The sequence below is a fragment of the Petaurus breviceps genome, unplaced genomic scaffold (assembly GCF_028583685.1).
Source record: "Petaurus breviceps papuanus isolate PSGF00001 unplaced genomic scaffold, PetGlider_PUasm1.0 174, whole genome shotgun sequence".
Lineage (NCBI taxonomy): Eukaryota > Metazoa > Chordata > Mammalia > Diprotodontia > Petauridae > Petaurus > Petaurus breviceps.
Genome location: NW_027185761.1, coordinates 57,729,501 through 57,754,042, shown reverse-complemented (window position 1 = coordinate 57,754,042; position 24,542 = coordinate 57,729,501). Strand labels below are relative to the sequence as shown.

The 24,542-nt window shown below is 45.4% G+C and overlaps 1 protein-coding gene and 1 long non-coding RNA gene across 6 annotated transcripts in view; one reads left to right on the top strand and one right to left on the bottom strand.

Moving 5' to 3' along the window:
- Positions 1–699: 699 nt before the first annotated feature.
- On the bottom strand, positions 700–6,801 carry LOC138158454 (uncharacterized). The gene is made up of 2 exons (XR_011167652.1): positions 6,615–6,801; positions 700–1,035 (listed from the first exon to the last, which is right to left on the bottom strand). It is a non-coding gene; the product is annotated as an uncharacterized lncRNA (long non-coding RNA).
- Positions 6,802–10,813: 4,012 nt separating this feature from the next.
- SLMAP (sarcolemma associated protein) overlaps positions 10,814–24,542 on the top strand; it is a 149,011-nt gene continuing 135,282 nt past the window's right edge. The window contains exon 1 of one of the 5 annotated variants that reach the window (XM_069084267.1): positions 10,814–11,432. In XM_069084267.1, the coding sequence (XP_068940368.1) occupies positions 11,235–11,432 (198 nt within the window). In that variant the 5' untranslated portion in view covers positions 10,814–11,234. The remainder of the gene's footprint in view (positions 11,433–24,542) is intronic. The other 4 variants (XM_069084262.1, XM_069084265.1, XM_069084264.1 and 1 more) reach the window with 4 other exon arrangements.

The window sequence follows — 24,542 nt, the reverse complement described above, 5'->3', positions numbered from 1 at the left end:
CCCTTTTTTTTCACCTCAGCATGGACTCACCATATCTTTCTTTCATTTTTATTATTTTGTCTAATTTTGCATTAATTTTGATCTTTACTTTAACAAGTCAGTGGTCTGACTGTATGCAGTCAGATGATTCAAGCATGACTCCTACGTCAGTAATGAGTCATTTCCCGTGGGCTAAAACATAATCAATTACATTTTGTGTCTTTATTCTTTATTTGGTGTTTGCCTTTTCTGGTATCTTTTCTACCTTCCTCTCCCGACCAAAGTTATGTAGGTACAAGGCTTTTGTTCAGTATGTATACCTTTGGTTTCCCTCATTCTTCACTTCTGATCCATACCTGTTCTTGTTCAGTCCTGTTCAACTCTTGGTGAGTCTTGATTTTCTTGGCAAAGATACTGAGGTGTTTTGCCATTTCCTTCTCCAGCTCATTTGAAGGATGAGGAACTGAGGCAAACAGGGTTAAATGACTTGCCCAGGGTCACACAGCTAGAAAGTGTCTGAGGCCAGATTTGAACTCATGAAAATGAGTCTTCCTGACTCCAGGCCTGGTGCTCTATGCACTACGGTGCCACCTGGCTGCCCTGTGCTTACCAGCATATTTTTCACCATCCTCATCTATTCCCTCCATTACACTGAAGTCACTGAAAATCAAAGTTGATTGAACTTTGAAGGTCTTCAATTCTTCCTAAAATTTCTCTACCTTTTCCTTTTTTGTCACAGATCAATCAATGAACAAGCTGCAATTATTTTCATGGCAGTCCTTCTAAAGATACCGATCAGGAGCACCTTGCTTGAAGGTAATCCAGTGACCCATGGAATGTTTTCTTTTTGCCTCTGAATGTAAGATAAAGCCAATTCTGCCCACTAGCTTCTTTGCCTCTCCAGGAAGGTATCTTTCCATTGACTTGACACTTCCTTCTGTCTTTTGATTTGGTTTAGGGTGAGCAGATCAAGATGGAGAGGAGACAATTCCGTTCTTCCAGTAATGTGGCCAGTAGTGGTCATTGAGCAAGGACCCGCATTCAGAATACCAGCACCTAAGAGGATATATATTTATACACAGTGTAAAAACTGATTGATATCTCCCTCTGACCCCTGTTCTACCACTTGACCACTCTTACAGCAGGAGAAGGAGGCCTCTAAGGTCAACTTGGTTTTGTTGTTGTTGTTGTTTGTTTGTTTCCTGGGTTTCCAGGATGAAAAAAAATTCATCACCAAGTGGCCAACCTATTCATAATATTCTTCTCCTTACTTATCTAGGCTGATCAACCAATCAATTAATCAATGATTCAACCAATCAATCTCATAGCATTTATTAAGTGCCAGGCACTGTTCCTGGGACTGAATTTGAAGCTTTCCCAGCAGGGCAGCACCTGTCAGAACTTGTGTTTTGCTGGCATGCCTTTGAGCATGCCACCTGGGCCACCGCCAAACCATGATGACGGAGGCATCCAGATAGATGGAGAAGTCTTTCCCACCCTCCACCCCAAGGCACACATGCTCTCTCTTTTAATTGGTCTGGTATATTTATTTGCTCTCCCTGTGGATCCACCAAGTAAAATGTAAGCTTCTTTAAGTAATAAGCAATAGAAGGCCAACTCCTTGAGGAAGGGGATGGGTTCATTTTCATCTCCATTTCCCTAGTGCCTGGCACATAGGAGGTGCTGAAGAAAGAAGAATTACAGCTAACATTTATATAGTGCTTCCTAGTGATGACTATCAGGATGGTGGAAGGGAAGGGCTGCATTGGGAAATAGAGGCGATGGAAAAACAGAAGATAAATGCAAGTTAAAGGATGCCAGCAGAGTTTCCTTGCCCACCTTGTAGAAGTGTGTCCTCGAGCCCTATGCCCTCTGTGACTTGATTGTGCAAACAAGGAGAGGTGCGTTGGGCCTTTCATGGGGATGTTTTCACAACACAGCTGATCTCGCCTTGACTAACATACATACAGATTGTGCCTGTGGTAGCTAGCGGTCACCAAAACTTCAGGGAGGACTTTCCCATCAGCCACCAACTTTATTATCCACAGAAGGTTGTGCATAGGGAGCCAGCATGGGTCTCTAAGACAAGTAGAAGTCTCTCTCCCCACACCAGTGCCTAATGCTTCTAGCTCTCTCTGCTAGGCACATCACTTGCTTAGGCCTAGGGCCTCCACTGGGCCTTTGGACAGAATCTGTCATGCCTGTAGTACTGGAGAGAATCCTGTATTTGGAGTCAGGATGATACCCAATTCAAATCCTGACTCAGACATTAGCTAGAGTTGTGACCCTGGGCAAGTAATTTAGTGGACTGCTGTTTCTCACCCAGCACTCCTCGCCGGTCCACAGGAGAGGCAAGGGGCAGCCATGAGTGCTGGAATCATCCTGGCAGGTAGAGTTCATTTTCTACCTAAAGGATATGCTCCCTGTTAGGTCAGGGTAGAGGAGGGTTATCAGTGGAACAGCCTGGGTGGGGTGGAGTGGAGAAGGACAACCTTTTAGGTTTATTCTGCATTCTGCAAATTTTCTCCATCACTTTCTTTAGTCTAGACAATCAACCAAACAACAAATCAAACCTGGATTTGCAGTGTTGGCTGAAGTCTTGCTAAAGTGTACAAAGTGCTGGGCCTCCAAATGGCTGTAAGTTTATCAGCCCCAAAGACCCAAGAAACATGTCTCCTGGTCTGTGGGGTCCCCAGAAGCTTCCAGGGGAGCTCTGGATGTGTGCTCCCTGGGATGACTTCCACAGGCTCATTCAGCCTCACTACATTATGACTTGCCCAGGGCCACACAGCTAGGAAGTGTCTGAGGCTGGATTTGAATTCAGATCTTCCTGACTCCAGGGCCAGGGCCCTATCCACTGTGCCACCTAGCTACCTCCTGAGTTCAAAGTGACCTCAGACACTAGCTGTGTGACCCTGGGCAAGTCGCTTTACCCTGTTTGCCTCAATTTCCTCATCTGTAAGATGAGCTGGAGAAGGAAATGGCAAACCACTCCTGTATCTCTGCCAAGAAAACCCCAAAGAGGATCAAGAAGTGTCAGATACAAATGAAATGACTGAACAACAACAAGAAAAATGCTGGAAGAGAACCAAGAGAGAGCAGTGTCCTTGCAGAAAATAAAAGAATGTCAAGGAGAAGAGGGCGGTGCATGGTGTGAAAGGCTACAGACAAGTCAAGCAGGGTAAAGCTTGAGAGAAGGCCACTGAACTTGGTGATTAAGAGGTCACTGGTAACTTTGGGCAGAACTGCTTCAGGTGAACGATGACGTTGGAGGCCAAACTGCTGAGGGTCTCCAAGAATGTAGGAATGGGAGGTGCAGAGGACGGTGGACATCCTCCTCCATTCGCATCAGAGGGTGGGTGGCAGCGACAGTCGTGCGATTTCTTTTTTTAAAGAATGAGGGAGACACGGGCAGGTCTGTAGACAGTAGAGAAGGAGACAGTAGATAGAGATCAAGGATTGGATAGTGAGAGTAGATGGGTGCTTATTTTCCTTCTGAGAGTATGTGGAAGCAGAAATGGAGCTTTAGAAGCAGATCTGTGGGGATCATTTTGACAAGTGTGCAGCCCAAGCCAGATGAAAAGGTAATAGGGAAATGTTTGACATAATAAATAAAAATACAGCACAACACAGATAATGTAAATTTCTGGATGCATTTCCATTTGAGTTTGACATCATTGCTACAGAGCTCTCTCTTTCCATATACGTATATGTGTGTATATATAGTACAGATATTATCTCATTTGAATCCTCATAACAACCCATGGAGGGAAGTGCTATTATTATCCTTGTTTTATAGTTAAAGAAACTGAGGCAAACAGGATTCAGTGATTTGCCCAGAGTCACATAGCTAATCAGGGTCTGAGACTGGATTTGAGCTCCGTAAGATGAGTTTTCTTGATTCTAGCACTCTACACAGTGTACCACTTAGCTGCCAGTACAACAGAGTGCTTACTAAATGTTTATTGGTTGATTGACTGAAGTAAGAAAATTAGATTTTGGGGGGGGAATGCCACTTTATATTTCTTCAGTTGAGTTAGCTACCTAGTTTATAGCTCTTAAGGGTTTATTTTAAAAAAAAAAACTAGATTTAGAAATACTTTAAAAATATAATAAACTATGACAAAAATAAATTTGAGAAAGATGGAAAATTATTAAAAGAAATAAAATTCTTAACCAAAAAGGCCATTTTCCTCTCCTATGTTGAGAATAACAGCAGATATCCCACTGGAGGTACTTGGTGTGGGGGAGCGGACCAGATAAAGCATGGAGATCCATGTATCTTTCTATGAAAACCCAGGTTTGGGGTCAGTGAGAATGGCTTTAGGCTTATTCAGGAGACCACCACAGCCACTGAGAGTGCTTACAAAAGGATATATCCTTGCCCATAATCATTGTGCTGGGTCAGGATTCAGGGGTCAGGGTTCCAAGACTGTGGCAAAAGCTAATGTATGGTCAGCATGTAATATAATACTCTGACATTTTCACCGTGCATGAAGAGCTTCCAAGAGCAGAAGCCAACTTTTCTAAGTGGTTACCGCCCAGCTTCCGCTATCTTTAGAACCCTTGGGCAGATGCTTCTTGGGTAATATGGTGGCTGCTTATCTAACCTTAACAGCTCAGAGGCTAACAAGATCAAAAGCCTCTATGAAACCTATTCATTTTGAAAAGATTTAGCAGCTCAGCAATAAGTTCATATCGATAGGTGTAATGCCTACATAAATAGCACATAGAGACTTATTAGAAAATAAAAAAAGTAATGAATTTTACTTCAAAGGATTTTCACTTATTTATTTATTTATTTTTAAAAGCAATTGGGGTTAAGTAACTTGCTCAAGGTTACATGGCCAGTTATTTCTGGGTGTGGTGCTAAGTATCTGAGTCTGGATTCAATCCCCAGGTCATCCCGACACTGGGGCCACCACTACAAAGGATTTTTATTAAAATGAAATGCAAAGTAGAATTATATTTAGTAAAGAGATTTTATATATGTATGCATGTATATATTATTAAAAATATTAAGATTAAGGCTTAGCAATAACCAATTACCATCTGCATGATCTGCTTGTGTCCTTATCAAGATAAGATCTTAGCCACAGTTGTGAAAAACTCATTATTGGTAAAGCCTCATCATCCTTTGAGAGTCCATCCTTCTTGGGACTTTACCTTATCACCCCACAGCTTTCCTCTGATTGGAGGACAAAGCCATGAATTCATGAACTCCAAGCCCTCCCTTTAAGGAGGATGTTCCATGCAGAAAGTCTCTGAATTTTTTTTTATCATGCTCCCTAGGAGATTTTCCAAGCACTCCCTCCCCCTCCCCCGCTTTCAGCTTCCTTGTTTGTGTTTCTTCCCTCAGTAGATTTAAGAGGGCAGGGACCATTCTTCTTTTTTTTTTTTTGCCTGTGTATTTTTTTCCTCAGCTCTTAGCACAGTGCCTGGCACAGAGTAGGCTCTTAATACATGTTTATTTGTTGATTGATGATGGATTGGATGGATAGAACAAGCATTTATTAAGGCCTACTATGCATTATGCACTGTGCTAAGTGCTTTACAAATATCATTTCATTTGATTTTAATTAAAAACAATTCAACAGATCCCACTATATGACTGTCACTGGTTAGTTCAAGTCATGCTTGCCTCCATTGAGGTCCTCTTTTGATTCCTTATCCTGGACCTAAGAAATCGTGGTTTCCTGTAGGGCAATCCAGTGGAGTTCAAAGTGTGGCAGGTGTACCACCAAGCTGGAGGATGAGCCCAGCAATGGGCTGTGTATCTGCGAACAAGCCTAGTTACATTTGGGAGACTCATTCCCAGCCGAGCTGCAGTCAGATGAATGTTCTAACCATAGCCATGCTCAAAGACCATCCACTCAAGCCAAGGTGGGAGAAAAGAGAGCTGACAGACATGTAGAGACATGAGAACTTTTCCAGGAAAATTCAAGGAGGAGAGAGTGTCCCAGAGGAGAGTGTGTCAATAGTGTCAAATATTGTAGAAAAGAGGACAAGGATGATGGTGAATACACATCTGATTTAGCAAGGATAATTTGTGGTTTGGTGCCGAGTTAGATAAAGGTTACAGCTAGGTGGCACTGCAGGAGATAGTGCACTGGGCTTGGAGTCAGGAAGATCCGAGTACCAATATAACTTTAGGGATTTAGTAGCTGTGTGACCTTGGGCAAGTCACTTAACTATTTGCCCCAGTTTCTTCATCTATAAAATGAGTAGGCTGAGCTTGATCTGGGACTTCTTAAACTTTTTCCATTCTAGACCCCTGCAGCACTTCTTATTCTGTTAAACGTTAACTATATTAACTGTGTTCTTAAACACAGTTTAGGAAGTGCTGATCTAGATGGCATCTGGGCCCTTGAAGCTTTAAATCTATGAAGTCACAAATCACTTCTCTGATTCAGGAAAACAACAACTCAACTTTCAGGTTTCTAAAGAACCAAATGGCATCTTCAAAAAAGATTTCCTCTTTTAAGTACCTGTATTGAAATAAAAAATTGGGGGCACATCACAAAAATGTGTGGAATTATGGATATAGCTATAGAGTTTCTGGCTTCCTAAAGTATCATGTTATGCTGCAGTGGAAAGAATGCAGGTCTGGTTGAGGACCTGAATTCTAGACTCACCTTGGCCCCAGAAGTTGTTTTTTTCCATCACTTGGGGCAAGTCCAGTCCTGGTCTTCCTCTTTGTCAATGGGAGGCTGTTGAATCTAGGGCTCTCTAAGCTCCTTCCTGGTTCTCATAATCAACGCTTCTCAGAAAAGGTGCTTTGTGAGTTCTCGATGTCAGTGTTTCTTCCTGGGGCACTTTTTATTACCTGAAAAACCAGAGGGCCAAAAATAGGTGAGTATAGGCTATGGAATGTCTCACTACTCCACCCAGGACACCTGGTCAATGATGGGGTATTTCCACACACTGCAAACCCTCCCTGGACTGAAACAACCTCTTAACAAGGAAAGGAAGAACAAGATCGCTTGGGTCTTAATGAAGACAATAGAGGCATTCATTTCAAAAGCATTGGATGCTTTCAGTTTGGACTTCTACCTAATCCTGAGCTAATCCTCCAATTTTGGCTTAATGATATTTGGTACCAGCTAGTTTGCCCTTGAACTGTAATTACACAATTTGTTATATCCTAAGCATATGTGGAGGGAGAGTGAATTCAGGGCTTGATTATTAACCAGATTGAGAAGTATTCTTTGTCATGCCTTGGAATTTCTCTGAATTATTTGATGGTCTTACACATTGGTGTTTTTATTTTTTTTAATAAGAATGTTGCAAGTTTCTGTTTGTTGTTCCAGGACTGAAAGTAGCCATGATTTGGGTAACAGAAGCGATAAAATTGACATCCTTTCATGTAAGAGAAGGCTACTTTGTAACTATCACTGTTTCTCAAATTGCACAGCATTGTTTTTGGACAATAACGCTTGTGCGTGTATGGACAGTATATACAATTAGGCAAAGGGATGTCCAGAGACCTTGATGTAAGGTGTTCTCCTAATCCTTGTGAGATATACATTGTATTATTATATCCATTTTGCAAAGAAGGAAACTGAGTCTCAGAGATGTGGATTTACTCGGGCAGGATCCCACAGACTTCTCAGTGCGAAGTCAGCAAGCATTTAGGCTGGGTAGTTTGGATGCAAAGAACAGTTCTTGTTCTCCAGGACCTCACAGGCTAATGAGGAGCTCACAATGGCAACCAGGCCTTCTGAATCCTAGGCCAAAACTCCTACTTTATCACTTTGCCTAATACAGTGAGCCTGGAATGCTGATTCAAGTTTGTTTGACTGAGGTGTGGAGGGAGACCAGTATTTTTTGGGTGCAAACATATAAATGTGGAATCCTTTAAATGGCTTCCTTGGATTGTGCCAGCGGCTCCAGCCTTTTGGGAAGTCAACCCCTATGGGGGAGGATTGAAATGAAGCTTTAAGGGATTTGTTGAATAGAAAGCAACTTCCAAACAATCTTGTTCCCTTTGCAATTATTCTATTTATTAAAGAATCATTTTTAAAAAACAAACAAAATAAAGTTGTTCCAATCAGATCTGACTCTTTGTGACACCATTTGGGGTTTTCTTGGCAAAGATGCTGGAATGGTGTTAGCCTTTTCCTTTCTCCAGCTCATTTTACAGATCCAACAGGGTGAAATGGGTTGCCCAGGGTCACCCATCTAGTAAGTGTCTGAGGCCAGATCTGAACCTGTCTTCCTAACTCTGGTGCTCTCTCCACTGTGCCAGCCAATTTCCCCTTAGTAATAGATATTTAAATGTATAATCATGAGGTGCGGGGAAATGCGGTTGTGTTTATAACTAGTAGTTGGGAGTCTCCTCTCCTCTTGAGAGCTACATATTCCAGCTATTTCTGGGTTTGAATATACAAGAAAACTTCTTGATGTCTTACTAGAAGAGAAAGGCCTCTAGCCAGAAGGAAGATAAAATGTTCCCTATACAAAAAGGAAGGCCCTGGGATGCTGCTTTGGAAAGACCCCATAGGGGACTGGATTCAAATCTGTCCCCCGACTCTTATCACCTGTATGACCTTGGGTAAATCCTTTCATCTCTGGGGTCTCAGTTTCCTGATCAGTAAAATGAGGCCAGCTAAGTGGTAGTGGCTAATAGATAGATTACCAGCCCTGGAGTCAGAAAGACTTGTTTTCCTGAATTCAAATCCAGCCTCAGACACTTCCTAGCTGTCAGACCCTAGGCAAGTCACTTAACCCTGTTTGCCTCAATTTCCTCATCTATAAAATGAGCTGGAGAAGGAAATTACAAACCACTCCAGTATCTTTGCCAAGAAAACCCCATGTGGGGTTACAAAGAGTTGGAAACCACTGAACAACAACTTCTGCTTCCAAATGCAAAGTTTTTACCCTGAGATCACAGAAACAAAAATGATAGGGAAGTAGAAAATTACCTTTTCCTTGCCTGCTAAACTCATCGAATCCTTTGCCTCTCTCCCAAACCTTTTCCCTTCTCATTTAGAGATGATTTTCTGTAAGATATTTTTGGATTTCTTGTTGAGTTCACTTGGGACTTCACTTGTTGGTACTCCAAGACCCAACTTTCTGTTGTTGATGGCAACAAAAATAATGATAATAAATTTATACGCTTTTTAAAAAACAGCACATTGTATTTGCGGTTTAATATTAAAATCTATCATCTCTGGACCTCCCTTGTTTGTAAAATGGGAATGGGGGAGAGGGTACTTAAGGGAAGGCAGTAGATTGGCCTTCTTAATCTTCAAGTCTCTCTCTACTAATGGCCACTGGTTGACATTGGGAAGGGACCTTAGAACTCATGCAGCCCACTTAACTCCCTTTGGAGGAGGTAACTGGGCCCAGGAAGAACTGATAAACATTTACGGAGGACCTACTACAAGCTAGGCAAGGTGCTAAGCTTGGGAGGCAGAGAGAGAGGCAACTCTAAAGTGCTGTCCTCAGGGAGCTTACTGTGGGGAAACATGCAAAAAAAAACTAGGCACAAATTCTATCTATCTCCACATGCACTTACACAAATGTCCATGCACATAGATTGTATGACCTCGGTCAACTTTGTCATACATTTATTTTATATAATATATATTTATATTCGTTATGCGTAAATGCATATGATAAATTAGAGGAAGGTCATAAAATTACTAAGTGTCAGCGTCCGGATTTGAACGCGTAGCCCTGGGGGGGGAAGGGCGAGGGGAGGAGGGAAAGGTGTTAAGTGCCAGCACGCCCAGCCACAGGTGCTTACGACAGAGCAGGGAGGGAGGAAGGGGGAGGGGTCAAGGGCAGGGGAGTAGCTAGACCGTAAGGCAGAAGCGCGCATGCTCAGTCACTAGGACCGAGCTCCAGGGCTAGTAAGCATTTGCCCTTTGGGACTGGTATTCGTCCCTCCCCCGCCTCTCATTTCGACTTTTCTTTGCGCGACTTCCTCAAGCCTCGCGAGAGCTGGCTGCCCACAGCTAAGATGCCTGCCAATGCGCTTTGCCCTTGGGTGGGAGGCTTCCCATCCCAGAGAAGCATCGCGGCGAGTCCCCCAAGCAGTTTTACCTCCCCACTGTCAGACATCTCTTCATGTGGAAGGAGACCAAGGCGGTCGCCGCCACGCTAAGCCCCGGCCCGTAATCCGCTCCCCCCTCCCTAGCCTTCACTGCCCTTAAGCAAGATGGCGGCCTGCGCTTCTCGGCGCGCCCCACCCCCTCCAGTGGCGCTCGGGAAGTCCGCCCCACGCCCCGCCCCGCCCCGGCCTCTTTTTTGCCCACACCCAATAGGGCCCCCGCGGCGTCGGTCACGTGAGCCTGGGAGTACGGCGCGGGAGAGGGGCCGGGCGGGCGAGCTAGTGCAGGGTGCGCGCTCCCGCGGCCGGCAGTCCGTCCGTCCCGCTGGTAGGTCTCCGTCAGAGTCACTATGGCGGCCGGGGCCGGGGCTGGGGTCGGGGCCGGGGCCGGGGCGGGGGAAGGGAGGCCCGGCGGGGCGGCGGGGGGCGCCTGACGGGCCGGGAGGGCGGGCGGCGCCTGACGGCGGCCGGTCGCGGTTCTTGTCGCCCGCAGGTCGGAAAGTTTGGCGGCGGGCGCCGCGTGAGCCGGGGCGGGCGGCCGGAGAGGGCCCGCAGGCCAGCGCTCGAGGCGGCGAGAGAGCCCAGAAGAGCGGCGACCGGGAGCCGGCCGTCCAGCCCAGCCCCCCCCCCCAACCCCGTCCTCGGCCCCCCACGCGCCGCCGCGGACACGCGGGAGCCCAGCCCGGGCCGCCCCCGACGCGCGATGCGCGGCCCCCGCTAGCGCGAGCCCAGCCAGAGCGAGGGAGCGAGCGAACCGGCCCACTGAGGGGGACCCCGCTCCATGCGGCAGGGCCGCCGCCGACAGTGCCAGTGCCCACGCGAGACCTGGTGCCCTCGCGTGTCCCCGCGGGCCCTCCAGTGACTCCCGAAGCTGCCGCGGGTGGATACGGGACGCCCCCTCCGCGCCGCCCGCCGGGAGCCTCCTCCAATGTGGTTGGAGCCCCTGGGTGCTGAGCCCCAGGGGGATGGAGTGAGGGGCGCCCCCCACGCACCCCCCGGCCATGCCCGGACTGCTCCCACAGTGGTGAGCCACGGCGACCCCGAGCCTGCGTGGGGCTGATGCTGCCTGGGCTCTGAACGACCCTGCTTGGGGGGGTGGGAGGGGACACGCGTGGCGGCCGCGCTCAGCAGCGTGGCTCAGGACGAGCTCCTCTTCGGACCCGGGCCTGGCCGGAGCGGGCTCCCCGAGCTGTCCTCAATGCCTTCGGCCCTGGCCATCTTCACTTGCCGCCCCAACTCGCACCCGTTTCAGGAGCGCCATGTCTACCTGGACGAGCCCATCAAGATCGGGCGCTCGGTGGCCCGGTGCCGGCCGGCCCAGAACAACGCCACCTTCGACTGCAAGGTGCTGTCCCGGAACCACGCGCTCGTCTGGTTCGACCACAAGACGGGCAAGGTGAGGCCAGCCCACGCGGGGCGTGGGCGTGGGGCGCGGGCGTGGGCAGCAGCCCCTGGTGCCCCTGCAAGGTGTTTCAGAGCCTCAGAGGTGCTCGACCCAGGTGGTCCCCGGGCGTGGGTCCGGACCAATGACCAGTCAGCAGGCCATAACCTGGCCAGCTGGTCCTAGCTGCTTTTTGAGTTTGTCCCCAGTCTCTCAGAGTTGACTGTAGGCCAGTTTAAGCCTTTCTAAGAGGATTTAAGAATTTAGGGGTAGTGCCTTAGGATATTTTGCAGTAATTTGACGAAGACTGGAAGAAAAGGGAGGAAAATTCTTTGCGATTCTCTGGAATTCTTTGATTCTGAAATGATGGTGATGCAGAGTCAATTGACTTTTAAAGGCAAAAGCAAAAATAATCCTAAAGTACGTGACATCTATGCCCATGATTTGGGTGAGAACGTAGAAACATCGGCAAGTACCACCACACTGCCTTCCCCGTGGAATATATTTCTCTTATCTCCTCTCTGAAAGTCTTCAGTTTGTGTGAAAACCAGGCTTCCTGGAACCCGCTGAAGCATGGCCTCCCATCACACAGTCAGTTCGTTCCCATTTCCTTCTCGTTAGGTGTTTGATGTGCCCCCAGTACAGATGACCAGACGGACTTTGTGCACTCTGTGAGATAGCTGAGGGAGACCTTTAAAAAACCACTTTAAATTTGGGGGGAGAACTAGCAATTGGTAATAGGAAGGAATCCTTTCTAGGACTGTGCAAAGATGATATCCCAGTGACTTAGTCGGAGATGACTAAGACTAACAGAAGTGGGCGGTTTTTGGCATGGGAATGGAGATGACATGTTAAAAATTTGTACAAAACGTGTTCTTGAAAGCTCGGCAACTACAGTTACCTTTTTAAATGAAACAATTGGATCATTCCTAATATCCTCTCTTTTCCCACCACCTAAAAGAGAAATTAGCTGTGTGTTAATAGTGTGGTAGTTGGCAGGATTAATCAGTCCCTGGTACCATGACTGATCAGATTGAATACATGGAAATACAGGCTGTTTTAACTGGGAGTCGTTGGAATTGTGAGTTCTATAGGCTAGAGAGACCTGCTAAATGACCAGGTTGGTGCTTGATGTTCTTGGGACAGCTTGTATCACCTTTATTTCTCCCTTTTCACTGACTCCTTACCCCCCTCCCTCCAGCAACTGCCAGTTTAGGCCAAGTTCTCAATATCATTTACTTTACACTAAACCACTTAAAGGGGAAATAGCAAATTTAATTATGTCCTGGCCCCTAAAGTTCAGAGGACTTTGCGTCATCTCATTGAAACAAACCCCAAGGAACTGTCCAGCTTCTTGGGTTATCCTGAATTTGCCAGCATAAAATGAGTTAGGAGGAAATGTCTGGGACCCACCAGAGCATCTTCTGTTAGAGATTTTTGTTCCAATTGAAACAGAGCAGGGGGGGCCTGGCTTCATATCCTGCCTCCTGACACACTGGGCCTGTCTTTCCTTCTCTATAGATTAAGACATCGCACTGGATGGCCTCTAGTTTAGAGTTAGTCCCCTCCAGGTCTACACTTTTGAATGATGATAATAAATACATTTACATAGTGCTTTACAGGAGTCTCATGTTATTGTCACAATAATTCTGAGAGGTAGGCCCTATTATTACCTCCATTTTACAGGTGAGGAAACTGAGGCAGACAGTTTCTTACCCAGGTTCACACAGCTAGGAGGTGTGAGGCTGGATTTGAACTCAGAGCTTTCTGCTGTGTCCACTGGGCCATTCATCCACCTCTGTGATCTTGTGAAAGGCTCTCAACCTGCCTAACCTGGGCCTCAGTTTAGTCATTTGTAAAATGAGAGAGTTGGACTTGATAGTTTTCATGGTCTCTTTCCATCCCTAATAATAATAGTTCACATTTGTATAGATTTTTTTTTAAAGCAATTGGGGTTAAGTAACTTGCTCAAGGTTACACGGCCAGGTGTTTCTGGGTGGGTGCTAAGTGTCTGAGCCTGGATTCGATCCCAGGTCATCCTGACTCTGGGGCTGGTGCTCTTACTCGCTGTGCTACTTGGCCGCCCTTGTGTAGACTTTTAAGCTTTGCAGAGCCTCATTTTATCCTTTGAGCAATCTGGCAGTCAGGAAGAATTTGTTAAGTCCCCACAATGTGCCAGGCACTGTGCTAAGCACGATGACTTAAAAAAGAGGCGAAAGACAGTCTTTTCTCTCAGATAGCTCCCGGTCTAATGGAGAAAACAACTTGCAAACAATTTTGTGCTGACAAGATCTAGACAGGATAAAGTGAAGAGAATTAGCAGTGATTGGTGGGAAATCTCTAACATTAACGGGAGACCCATAGAGGCTTCCTAGAGAAGGTGGATTTTAGCCGGGACTTGAAGGGATGAAGGAGGTGGTGATGAGGAGGGAGCCTTCCAGGCCTGGGGGGCAGCTGGAGAGCATTCCTGCAGCCGAGGGGAAGGTCTTGTTGGAGGAACAGCCCGGAGGCCGGGGGTCTCTGGATCACAGAGAACCTGTTTGGGGAGTGAGGTGTAGGAAGGCTGGAAAGGGAGGAGGGGCTCTGAATGCCAGGCAGAACATTTTGTGTTTGATCCTGGAGGCGGCAGGGAGCCTCTGGAGTTTACTGGATAGAGAGGGGTGGCATGGCTAGGCCTGCATTTCAGGTTACTTTGACAGCCTGAGTGGAGGATGAATTGGAGCAGGGACAGATGCCTCTGGGAGACCAGCCAGAAGGTTATTGCAGTTGTCCGAGGGTGACGGGGAGGGCCTGAACCAGGGTGGGGCAGTGTCAGAGGAGAGAAGGGGGCGTGTTGGAGGGGTGCTGGGAAGATACAGTCAGTAGGACCTGGCCGCTGGCCGTGAGGCCCCAGGGAGCATGGGATCTCAGCAGAAACTGGGAGCTGAGGAAGAGAGGAAAGTTTTTGGGGAAAGCTCATGACGTGCCTTTTGGACATGTTGACATAAGATGTCTGTGGATCCTCTTCTTGGAAACGGCCAGTTGACAGGATGTGAGTTTGGAGGTTAGGAGAGAGGCCAGGGCTGGGCCAGGAGATCCCAGAAGCTTCCCTGGAGTTGCTCGTATCCCCTCTTTCAGATGAGGAGGCAGAGGCCTAGAGCTATTCAGTGACTTGCCCATAGTCACCTGGTACCTTACTCTTTAAGGTAGCATTTGAATCCAGGACTTATTGACTACACATCCAGCTGTCTGCAGCCTCCTGCCTTACTATTAAGGTATTCTTTGCCTGATTTGTCAACTGGTAGAGACTGACTTTTGAATTCCAAGCTCACTGTGGGCTCCTGGTGGCCCCTTTAAGGGTTTATGCAGAATGTGCCCTGATAGAAAAGAAAATAAAGATGAGGTGGAGGATATACTGAGAAATAATGACCCCAGCACTTAGGCCCACTGTTCTCTGTCTGTCCGATGTTTCAGACTGAGGCCAGGGTGCTAGCCCTGGGGCCCCCGCACTGGGATCAGGCTGCCTCTGATGACTTGGGTGACCCTCTGGGCTCATTCCCTTCTGTGTTATGCTGAGTGCTTGTGACTGGGCCTGCACAGCTCTAGTGACAGATTCTCCAGGAGTCCTCCCAGAGTCAGTGCCCCAAGCACTGATTAAACATCAGTTCCTGTGCTGAAGTGCTCCCCTCCATTCTCTTGTTCTCTTACATGTATGTGCAGTGATTTGAGAAAGAAGAGAGAAGGGGAATCAGGAAAGGCTTCCTGGAGGAGGAGGTCCCTGAGCTGAGTTGGGGAGGAAGCTAGGGGGGCCGCCCAGAGGTGGGGCATGGAGCATTTGTCCTGGGGTGCACTCTGAAGAGTGGCGATGGCCCAGCAGCTTGAAAGGTTGGCAGGAGCCAGCTGAGAGAGGGCTTTTGGTGCTAAGCTGAGGGGCAGCAAGGAGCTCCGGGAGCTTATGGACCCAGGTGGTGAGAGTGGCCAGCCTCCTCCTGGGAGAAGCCACTGCATCTGAGTCTGCTAATGCCCTCCCTCCACAACTAGCCTCTGGGCAGTTTGTATTAGTCTGTACTTGGGTGTGAATGACTGATATCCCTTGGTGGAATGTGAGCTCCTTGAGGACAGGGATTATGGGCTGCTAGAATTAGGGAGTGCTTAATGTGTGCTTGTTGACTGACTGACTGCTGTAGGAAGATTATTTTGGTTATTTTTGGAGAATGAATGAGACCAGGGAGATAGTGGAAACAGACCAAGAAGGGTCCAGTAGGGAGAGGAGATGAGGGAGTGAGCTGTGCTTTCAGAGCTGCTGTAGTAATAGCTATGGAGAAACATGAGGGCTGAATGGGTGAGAGGGCCAGGGAGAGTCAAGAGTTGTGGGTGCCTCCAGGCTGGTGAGGAAAAGGAAGAAGGGGTCATTTTGGACAGTAGGAGTTGGATAGGTTTATTTAGTAAGTAGGTGTTTGGTGATATGGTGCTCTGGAGGGACACAGTGGCCCGATATATAAATTTGTGAGTCATCATGTATAGACAAGGAAGTTGGTGCTATCGGTGAGGGGTGGTGTAGAGAAAAAAAGAGGGCCCAGGGTCTTGGAAAAAGACTCAGGGTTAAGGGTGGGTCCAGGAAGAAGATTAATGGGGCAGTTAGGGAGGAGGGGAATAAGAATAGGGGAGTGACCTGAAAGCTAAAGGAGAGGATATGTGGGTCAGTGGTGTCAGAGGCCACCAAGGTTCGAGAAGGATGAGGAGTTGGGGAGCTGTTAAAGAAAGTGGGTGAAGGGGTGGCTAGGTGGCTCAGTGAATAGAGCACTGGCCCTGGAGTCAGGAGGACCTGAGTTCAAAAACACCCTCAGACACTTGACACACTTACTAGCTGTGTGACTTTGGGCAAGTCACTTAACCCCAATTGCCCTCCAAAAAGCAAAAAAAAAAAAAGAGGGTGAGAGGTGAGTGACATAAGTTAGCCAGGGTTTGAGGAAGATAAGATGGAATCAGTGTGATCCCCTGAGTTACTCTAGGGGGATCATGACGGAGACACGTGATAGATAGGGTAGCCGAGCAGCTGTTCATTGTGGGTGTTAGAGAAGCAACCACGTCCACAAGTGTTGGAGTCTTCAGCGACTTGGGACGTTCACGGCAAGATGTGGATGGATGGGCATTTGTTTGCATTAGATATGAGTTTGAGGAAATGGAGAATGTTTATCAGGCACTAGTAAATGAAGAAGAGTTTTGAAAACCTGAGCTCCTTTTTCTTTTAATTTTTAATTACATTTCAGCACAATGAAAAATAAAAAGTTAAAAGGATAAATTCTTTCAGTCTGTTTAGAGGAAGAACCATATACAAGCATGAAAATACCATTAAACTTTTTTCTATCATCTTTTGGATTCTGTCTTGAAAATAGAGTACATTCTTCTTCGTTCCCCTATGCTCCCTCCCCGAGGGCTCTCTGAAGGGATAAGGCTTGGGGTTGGTCCTGTTTTTATTGATAGAGGGAACACCCAAATGAGGACACTCCCTTTCCCAATGCAGGTTGGCCCCTGGTCAGCACTTAGTGAGTAACCTTAGCTGCTTAGAGCCGAGGCGTGCAGCGTGGGCTGCCTGCAGCCCCCAACAGTCCAAGTGTGGCCTGAGCCAGATTGACAGGTAATTGTGGGATACTTAACAAAATAAATAAAACCCCAGTAACACATAGATAGTATTAACAATATGTGGTTTTCTGAGTCAATATGCGGCCGCCTGGGATCCTCACATGGGTTAATGGCTCCTGTCTTTATTTGTGTTTGACACCATTGGCCTCGTGCAGTGAGAGAGAGGGTCAGGGGCTTCCTTCTGCAGGGTCCCTCAGCTGGGATGGAAGTGCCGGAGGTGGCCCATGAAAGAAGAAAAGAACATTTTTGTCTTTAGCTTCTGCTGCTTTTCCCCTTCTTTAAGTGAAAATGATGGTGGAGAAAGGTGGTGAGATAATGTGAATTCCTTCATCTTCATTTCAGATGAGGAAAAAGGGGATGAGAGCATTTAGCTTCGATCCCCAGAGAAGTTTAGGACTCCTTCCAACCACTAGAGAGGCTGGGGCCTAAAACAGCTAGGCTTTTACGATAATCTCATAGGGCACTGGATATGGTTTTTAATGTTAAATTTTATTCCAATACATTTTATTGATGACTTTTGTTTTCTATGCCAGTCGTTCTGAATGTTAGTCCTCCCTCTGCCTAAGGCCTCTCCCGCCTTCATTAGCCCACCCTGTAACATGGGAAGACAATTAGACAAGAACAGCTGTCACAGTGACTGGTCCAAAGTGTATTCAGCATTCTGCTCCTGCTGCCTCCCACCTCTACTAAAAAGGGGATGCTTTTGCCTCATCTGTTTTTCCAGGGCCCCAGCTAGTCATTAGAATTACTCAGGCCTCTGTCATTTCCAGTCTTCTTTCACCTGTGGGCATTTTCCACACCAGGCCTTTGAGGAGGGCAGGGCAGGTACTAGTTCCATTTTTACCCATAAGGGAAAAGTACCTTTGAAAGTGCAGGTGGACTTGTTCAAGATTAGTGGCAGAACTGGCCGAGATCCAGGTCTTCTGAAGAGGCCTTAAAGTAGTCTGCCTGACTTTCTTAGAGATTTTATTGCTGCCTACACATTTTATAACTTTTTGGTAAAGCATCTTGGAGTTTTCACTAACATAATTGTTTTTAAAAAAGACATGTTTTTGGAGTTTTTAATCTCCAGGGCTTCTGGTGACTTCTGTGTTTGTAATCTAAACTGTGGCTTTGTGGACGTAACCAAAATATCATATGACGGAATTGCAAAGACTCGTTAATTATTTCTGGGTCACCTTACATTTTTGGCTAATGTTGTTGCCCCTCCTGGACGTAGTGTGAAGCTTCCTTTCCTCTTCGGCACGCATTTCAGCCACTGGCCTAGGTTTGGTGGCGTGTACATGTGAAATGAGACATTAAATATCAGACATTTGTCTGACATTGACATTTTTTATCTTTCAAACAAAAACTTTTTTTAAAGGCATAATTTAAGCAGCTAGATAGCACAGTGGATACAGCACTAGACCTGAAGCCATGAAAATCTGAGTTCAAATCTTGTCTTAGACATTTAATAGTCACTTAATAGACCCTGGATAAGTCATTTAACCCCTATATTTGCTCAGTTCCTCATTTGTAAAATGTGGACACACTGCAGAAAGAAATTGCAAACCACTTCAGTATCTTTGCCAAGAAAACCCCATGGACAAGTCCATGGGATAATGTAGAGTCTGAAACAACTAAAATCAGCTATTACATATAAACTTTAGAATATGGTATAATTAGTTTTTTGCTGTTCTATAAGGTTGATTGTTTAATATGTTAACTTTGGTTTAGACTTTGTATTGAAAACATGGCTAGATGTATAAAGATTTAAACATTTTTAGGCTCCTGTAGGCAGGTGTTTTTTAAATTTGTAACTGATTTTTTTTTTGCCAAATGATTATGATTTGTGATATAGTTGCCATATTTTAATGTATTTCATAGGTTCTGTGTGAGGAAGAGTGCTAGGCTAGGTGAGGAGTCAGGAGAGTGGTTTCTGGTGTCCTACTATGTCACAGGTTAGCTGTGTGACCTTGAGTAAGTCACCTGTCTAAGCTTTAGTGTCCTCACCTGTAAAATGAGGGGATTGACTTAAAAGATCATTTCAGGTTTCTATCAGTTGTAACATTCCATGAGTCTATGGTCAACATATCTGAAATATTACTTCTATTTAATATAATTCTGTAAAATTGGTTCTGCAGAATTTTTTTTCTGTATATAAATAACTATATTTGTACATGAAATTTTCCCATTGTAGATTAGAAAAATGGACAAATATTCTAAGAAGTTTTTGTTTCCCCAATAGGAATACACATTAAAATGCTCTTTCCATTTGGTGTTATGCTTTTAAAAAGTGAGAAAACTTCATTCCCTGTGACTCTGAGATAGACATCTCAAAGATGTCACATAGAAAGTAAAATGCCATTGACATAAAAACAGTCATAGCAGAACTTTTGTGGTAGCAAAGAACTGGAAACAAGGTAGATCTATGAGGGAATGGCCAAACATATTGTATATCTGAATGTAGTGGAATATGAATGACTGTGCCATGAGAAATGATGGTTACAGAAAATTGAGAGAAACATAGGAAGACTTAGGTGAATCAAGACAAAATGAAGTAGAGGAAAACAATATATACAATACCCTAGAAAGGGTGAAAGAGAGATAAGAATAATCAACCCTCTTATACACCTTTATATTTATGTTGACTCTGTCCACATAGATTGCTTCTGCATGGTCCAGTCTTTGCTCCCTCATTTCGTCTTCCTTCATGCTAGTTCTGTAGCCTTACATTGGAGATTGTGGCAGTTGGGTCCATATGTAGTGGTTATGTTCCTGTTGCCAGTGAGAACAGATGTCTCCAGGAATCATTTATGGACTTGTTCCATTTTGTGTTTCATCTGTGAGTACTAGGGAGGTGACTTAACTCAAGTGGATTTCCCACCAGGCTGTCATCAGGTTTATTCTCAGTCAAGTCTCACTGTTTTATGTGACTCCTCTGAGCTGGTCTTGCCTTTGGTGGTCAGCTTGAAACAAATTGTTGACTGGATGAGGTTTGTTTTCTGCTCTCTTTCTTCCTCCTTGTTTCGGTGACTTTGGCGTCATTTACAATTGTCTAAGAAATTACGATGATATCTTCTTTACTTTTGCTCATTTCCCGTTTTTCAGAGTTGACAGGTCAACTTAGAGAGGCTGCATCAGAGTAGCTCCTTTTCCATATTCGTTTTGCTTCTCATTTGGCGTGGACTTTGACCTTCGTTCTAGCCAGACTGACTTTGTTCTACCCCAATTTAATTCTAAAATGTCCACTCCATTTGTAAGTCCTTGTTTCCTGTCATGGTTAAGTCATTCTGCTGCTTTGTGATGATGTTTGAGACCTATCATTTTGGGTACCTTTTTGAAAGACTCTTTTTTTTTTTTTTTGCTTTTTGGAGGGCAATTGGGGTTAAGTGACTTGCCCAAGGTCACACGGCTAGTTTTTAAACTTAAATCTGAGGCTGGATTTAACTCAGGTCCTCCTGACTCCAGGGTCGGTGCTCTATTCACTGTACCACCTAGCCGCACCTGAAAGACTCTTTTTATTGAAAGACTTATTTTATTGAAGAAAATATTCATAATAGGAGAATTTAGGAAAGTTTATATTGTCTTTGGTATTTTCATTTCTTCATCCTGGGTCATGTTTTCTAACATAATTTTTTGCTATTTTCTCCTTCCCTCACCTTTAGATTTAAATAACTGAATATTGTGCTTTCCTCCACTGGAATGTAAGTTCCTTGAGGGGCAGAGCCTTGTCTCATTTTACATTTATATCCCCAGTCCCTAGCACAATGCCTGAGACCCTTAAATAATTTTGATGATGGAGTTTTGAAGTAAACATTGACTTTGGAAGAGATCATTTTTTTCAGACTTTTCTTTACTTATCTTATTCTTATTTACATAAATAAAAATTTATTTTTCTCCAATTTCATATAAAATCTTTTAAATATTCATATAAAAAATTGAGTTCCATATTCTCTCCTTTCCTCCTTTCTCCCTTCCCTCCTCATTGATAAGGTAAGCAATTTGATATAGGTTATGCATGTGCAATCATGCAAAACTCATTTTTGTATTAGTCATGTTGTGAAAGAAAACACAGACCCCCCCCCCAAAAAAAAAACCAAACCAACCAACCCAGAAAGTAAAGTGAAAAATAGTTGAGATACGAATTTAGACTTTGTCATTTTTTTCTCTGATGGTCCTAGATGACATTTTTTGGGATTATCTTGGATCATTGTTTTGCTGAGAATAGCTAAGCCATTCACAGTTGATCCTTGTAATATTGTTGTTACTGTGTACAACATTCTCCTGGTTCTGCTCACTTCACTTTGCATCAGTTCATGGAAGTCTTTCCAGGTTTTTCTGAAATCAGCCTGCTGGTCATTTCTTACAGTTATTCATTCTTCATAGTTCATCTTGGGGAATAATTTTCTTTGTGGTGGTCTGCTGGCTTGTGAGTGTCAGGCATATGCAAGATAAAGTAGTCTAGTACCCCATAAAATGATATTTCTTGTTGTCTCTGGGTGCAGGATGAAGACGGTCTCGTTATTTATGTCTCTGGGGACAATCTGCCAAATGATGTCTGTTTAATGGCAGATTTGTGTCATCTTGTTTCACTTATGGCCAGAACATCAATATCAATAGAGTTCATTTCATCTGGTCATGGGTCAGTTCTGTTGTTGGACAAAACATCACACATTGAGTACCAGCATTTTAGTTGACTTTTTTTTTTTAATTTTTTTTTTTTAAAGCAATTGGGGTTAAGTAACTTGCTCAAGGTTACACGGCCAGTTATTTCTGGGTGCAGTGCTAAGTATCTGAGCCCAGATTTGATCCCCAGGTCATCCCAACACTGGGGCTGGTGCTCTTACTTGCTGAGCCACCTGGCCGCCCCTATTTTGGTTGATTTTTACCAAACTTTGTTTTTAAAATTTTGTTATAAGGTATGGCATTCTAGGTTGGGGTGGGGGGCAGGGATAGGTAGGGAAATGGGAATGTAAAAGATAAACAATGTAAACGTAAGATTTAAACAAGGCATCAGTAAAAATAAGAGATAGGAAAGACATTTTTAAAGAATGCCAACATTTACATAATTATCTGTAGGCATCTCAAGCCTCTCATTCTTAGCATCCTCTGCCCCCTTAGCTGCCAGTCCCAACACTTGCCTATAAAAGTGGAAGGAGGCTGGCTGCACAGGGTGAGTTTGTGGTTTTGTCTGTTTTGTGGGGCAGCACCTGGTGACCAACCTTCTGGTGGTGAACCTTGGCTAGTGGGTGGTCTGGCCTCTCCCCAAAGCCCACCTGCCCTGCTGTCAGAGCTATTGATCTGGCTCCTAGTGTAGCCTGTGAGAACTCAGGGTCACTGCATCTGTCCCCTCTGGGAAGAGTTTTATATTGCATCAGACCTTATGTGACTAGTCATCTGTATAAAATGACTTTTCACTTAACTTGTGGAAACTTTTCTTTACAATCAGAGGCTCTGTATTAGGGTATTAGTTTTCTGGTCTTCTGTGTACTCAGCAGCTCCTGCGGCCAACCTCTCCCACTCACCTGCCTTGTGGGAGCGTAGATTTCCAGCTGGAAGGGGCCTTAGAAAGTCAGACCCCTTCATCTGACAGGAAACTGAGGCCTGGAGAAATCAGATGAAGTCAAGATTCTGTAGTCAATTTGGATTGGATGATTTGGAAGGAGGAGAGACTAGGTCAGATCCTGCCTCGCTTGAGGGTCATTCCCGTCTTCGGAGCGTGCTCCTCTGTAAAAGGGGATACAGAATTGCAGGAGCTCAAAAGAAAGGTGTGAGATGCAGATTTAGAGACATTTCCACTCCAGTGACTGGACCGTTTGTACTTGACCTGTGGTAGAGCTTTCCAGCATTGGTCTGGTGAGCCACAGCTGCACACGCTGCACCTTGACCCCAGCATGCTGATGTCATTTTGGTACTCTTCAGCCAACAAACTGACCGAAGATCAAATGAGATCATCTGTGCCAAGTGATTTGACTTTATAAATTTCTGTATAAAATACACGGGACCTTTTGAGTCTTTTCATGCTGTTTCCCTCTTTCTTGGTGCTCTCTGATCTTGCACTGAACTTAATTCCTTGCCCCTTACTGTGCAAGTTGGGATTGGCCACACTGAGGAGACTCCGTTTGAGTCATAAGGTAACAGGGAACTTGATGACAGGGGAATAGGTGTTTAGTGGCCTCTGTGGGTGGGAGTGTGTTTGATTGCCAGTGTGCCAAGAGGAGGAAAAGGAAAGACTTTGACCAGGACTTCCTCCTCCTCCTCCTCCCCCTGTTCTTTCTCCTCCTTCTCCCACCCCTCTCTCCCTCCTGGACTCCTGGTCTTCCTTAAGGCTGCCTCAGGCATTGGCCTCTTCTAGGAAACTTCTTGATTTCACTGTTACTGCTCTCTTCTTTCTCCAGATTAATTTGTTTAAATTGTGCATTCCTCAGTGGAACGGAAGCTCTTCAAGGAAAAGGAGGGAGGGTTTTCGTTTTGTCTTTGGGCAGGCCCCCAGCTCCTAAAACTGAATCTTGTTCGAATATACGCTTGACAGCTGTGCTTGTTAGATGTAGCTGAAGTTTGAAGTGAGTTCTCTAAGGAGATCGATCAGAAAAGGGAAGAATCAGCCTTGGAAGGGCTGTATTCAGGCAATAAATAGAGACACAGCCTGGTAGCAGAAGGAGCACTGGCTTGGAAGGCAAGAGGCCCCGGGTTCAAATCCTGCCTCTGAGACTGTGACTCTTGGTAAGTCAAGTGATTTCTCTGGGCCTCAGTTTCCTCCTGTGTAAATTAGGGTGTTGGACTAGATGGCCTTAAAGGCTTCGTCCAGCTCTAAATCTATGATCTGGGCCTTTAGGATGGACTGTATATGAACAAGTGATGGGAATGAGTAGGGCTAGATGTGGTCAGAGGGGGATCAGAATGGTCAGAATCATGCAGGAGAACATGAGCACTGGGGCAGGAAGAGGTTAGTTATGCTGGAGCATATGGAGGCGTAAATACTGGGCCTGGTTTGCCAGGGAGAGACGCAAATGAAATCCCCAGGAACTGGGCTTTTCTCGAGAGCAGGTTAGGTTTCAATTCTCGAGGGTATTTGTTTCTTGCTGAGGTGAAGGGCAAAAAGGGAAGGATTGCTTACCCGATACCCTCTTTATTCTGCATTCTAGATACCCTCTTTATTCTGCATTCTAGTGACCGCTGGGAATCCTCTCCTGATAGTTTAGATTGATGTTCCAAGGACATTTGTTTGAAAATGCCTTTCAGGTCTAATTACATATCTCCTTTCAACTGTTAATCTCTGTACAACTCATTTCCAAAGGCTCCCTCTTGGCTGCAGTCCTCGGGTATTTCTTCCCTGTTCCAGGTGGCCGCACCCTTCCTCCTTGTTACCTTTCAGGTAATAAAACCCTACTTTTGCGTCTCTCAAATCCTTTATGTGTGTTTATTTTGTGTGATAGTGTTATGGCCCCGTCCAGATCGAAAGATACCTAAAACTTTCTCTCTCTCTCTCTCTCTCTCTCTCTCTCTCTCTCTCTCTCTCTC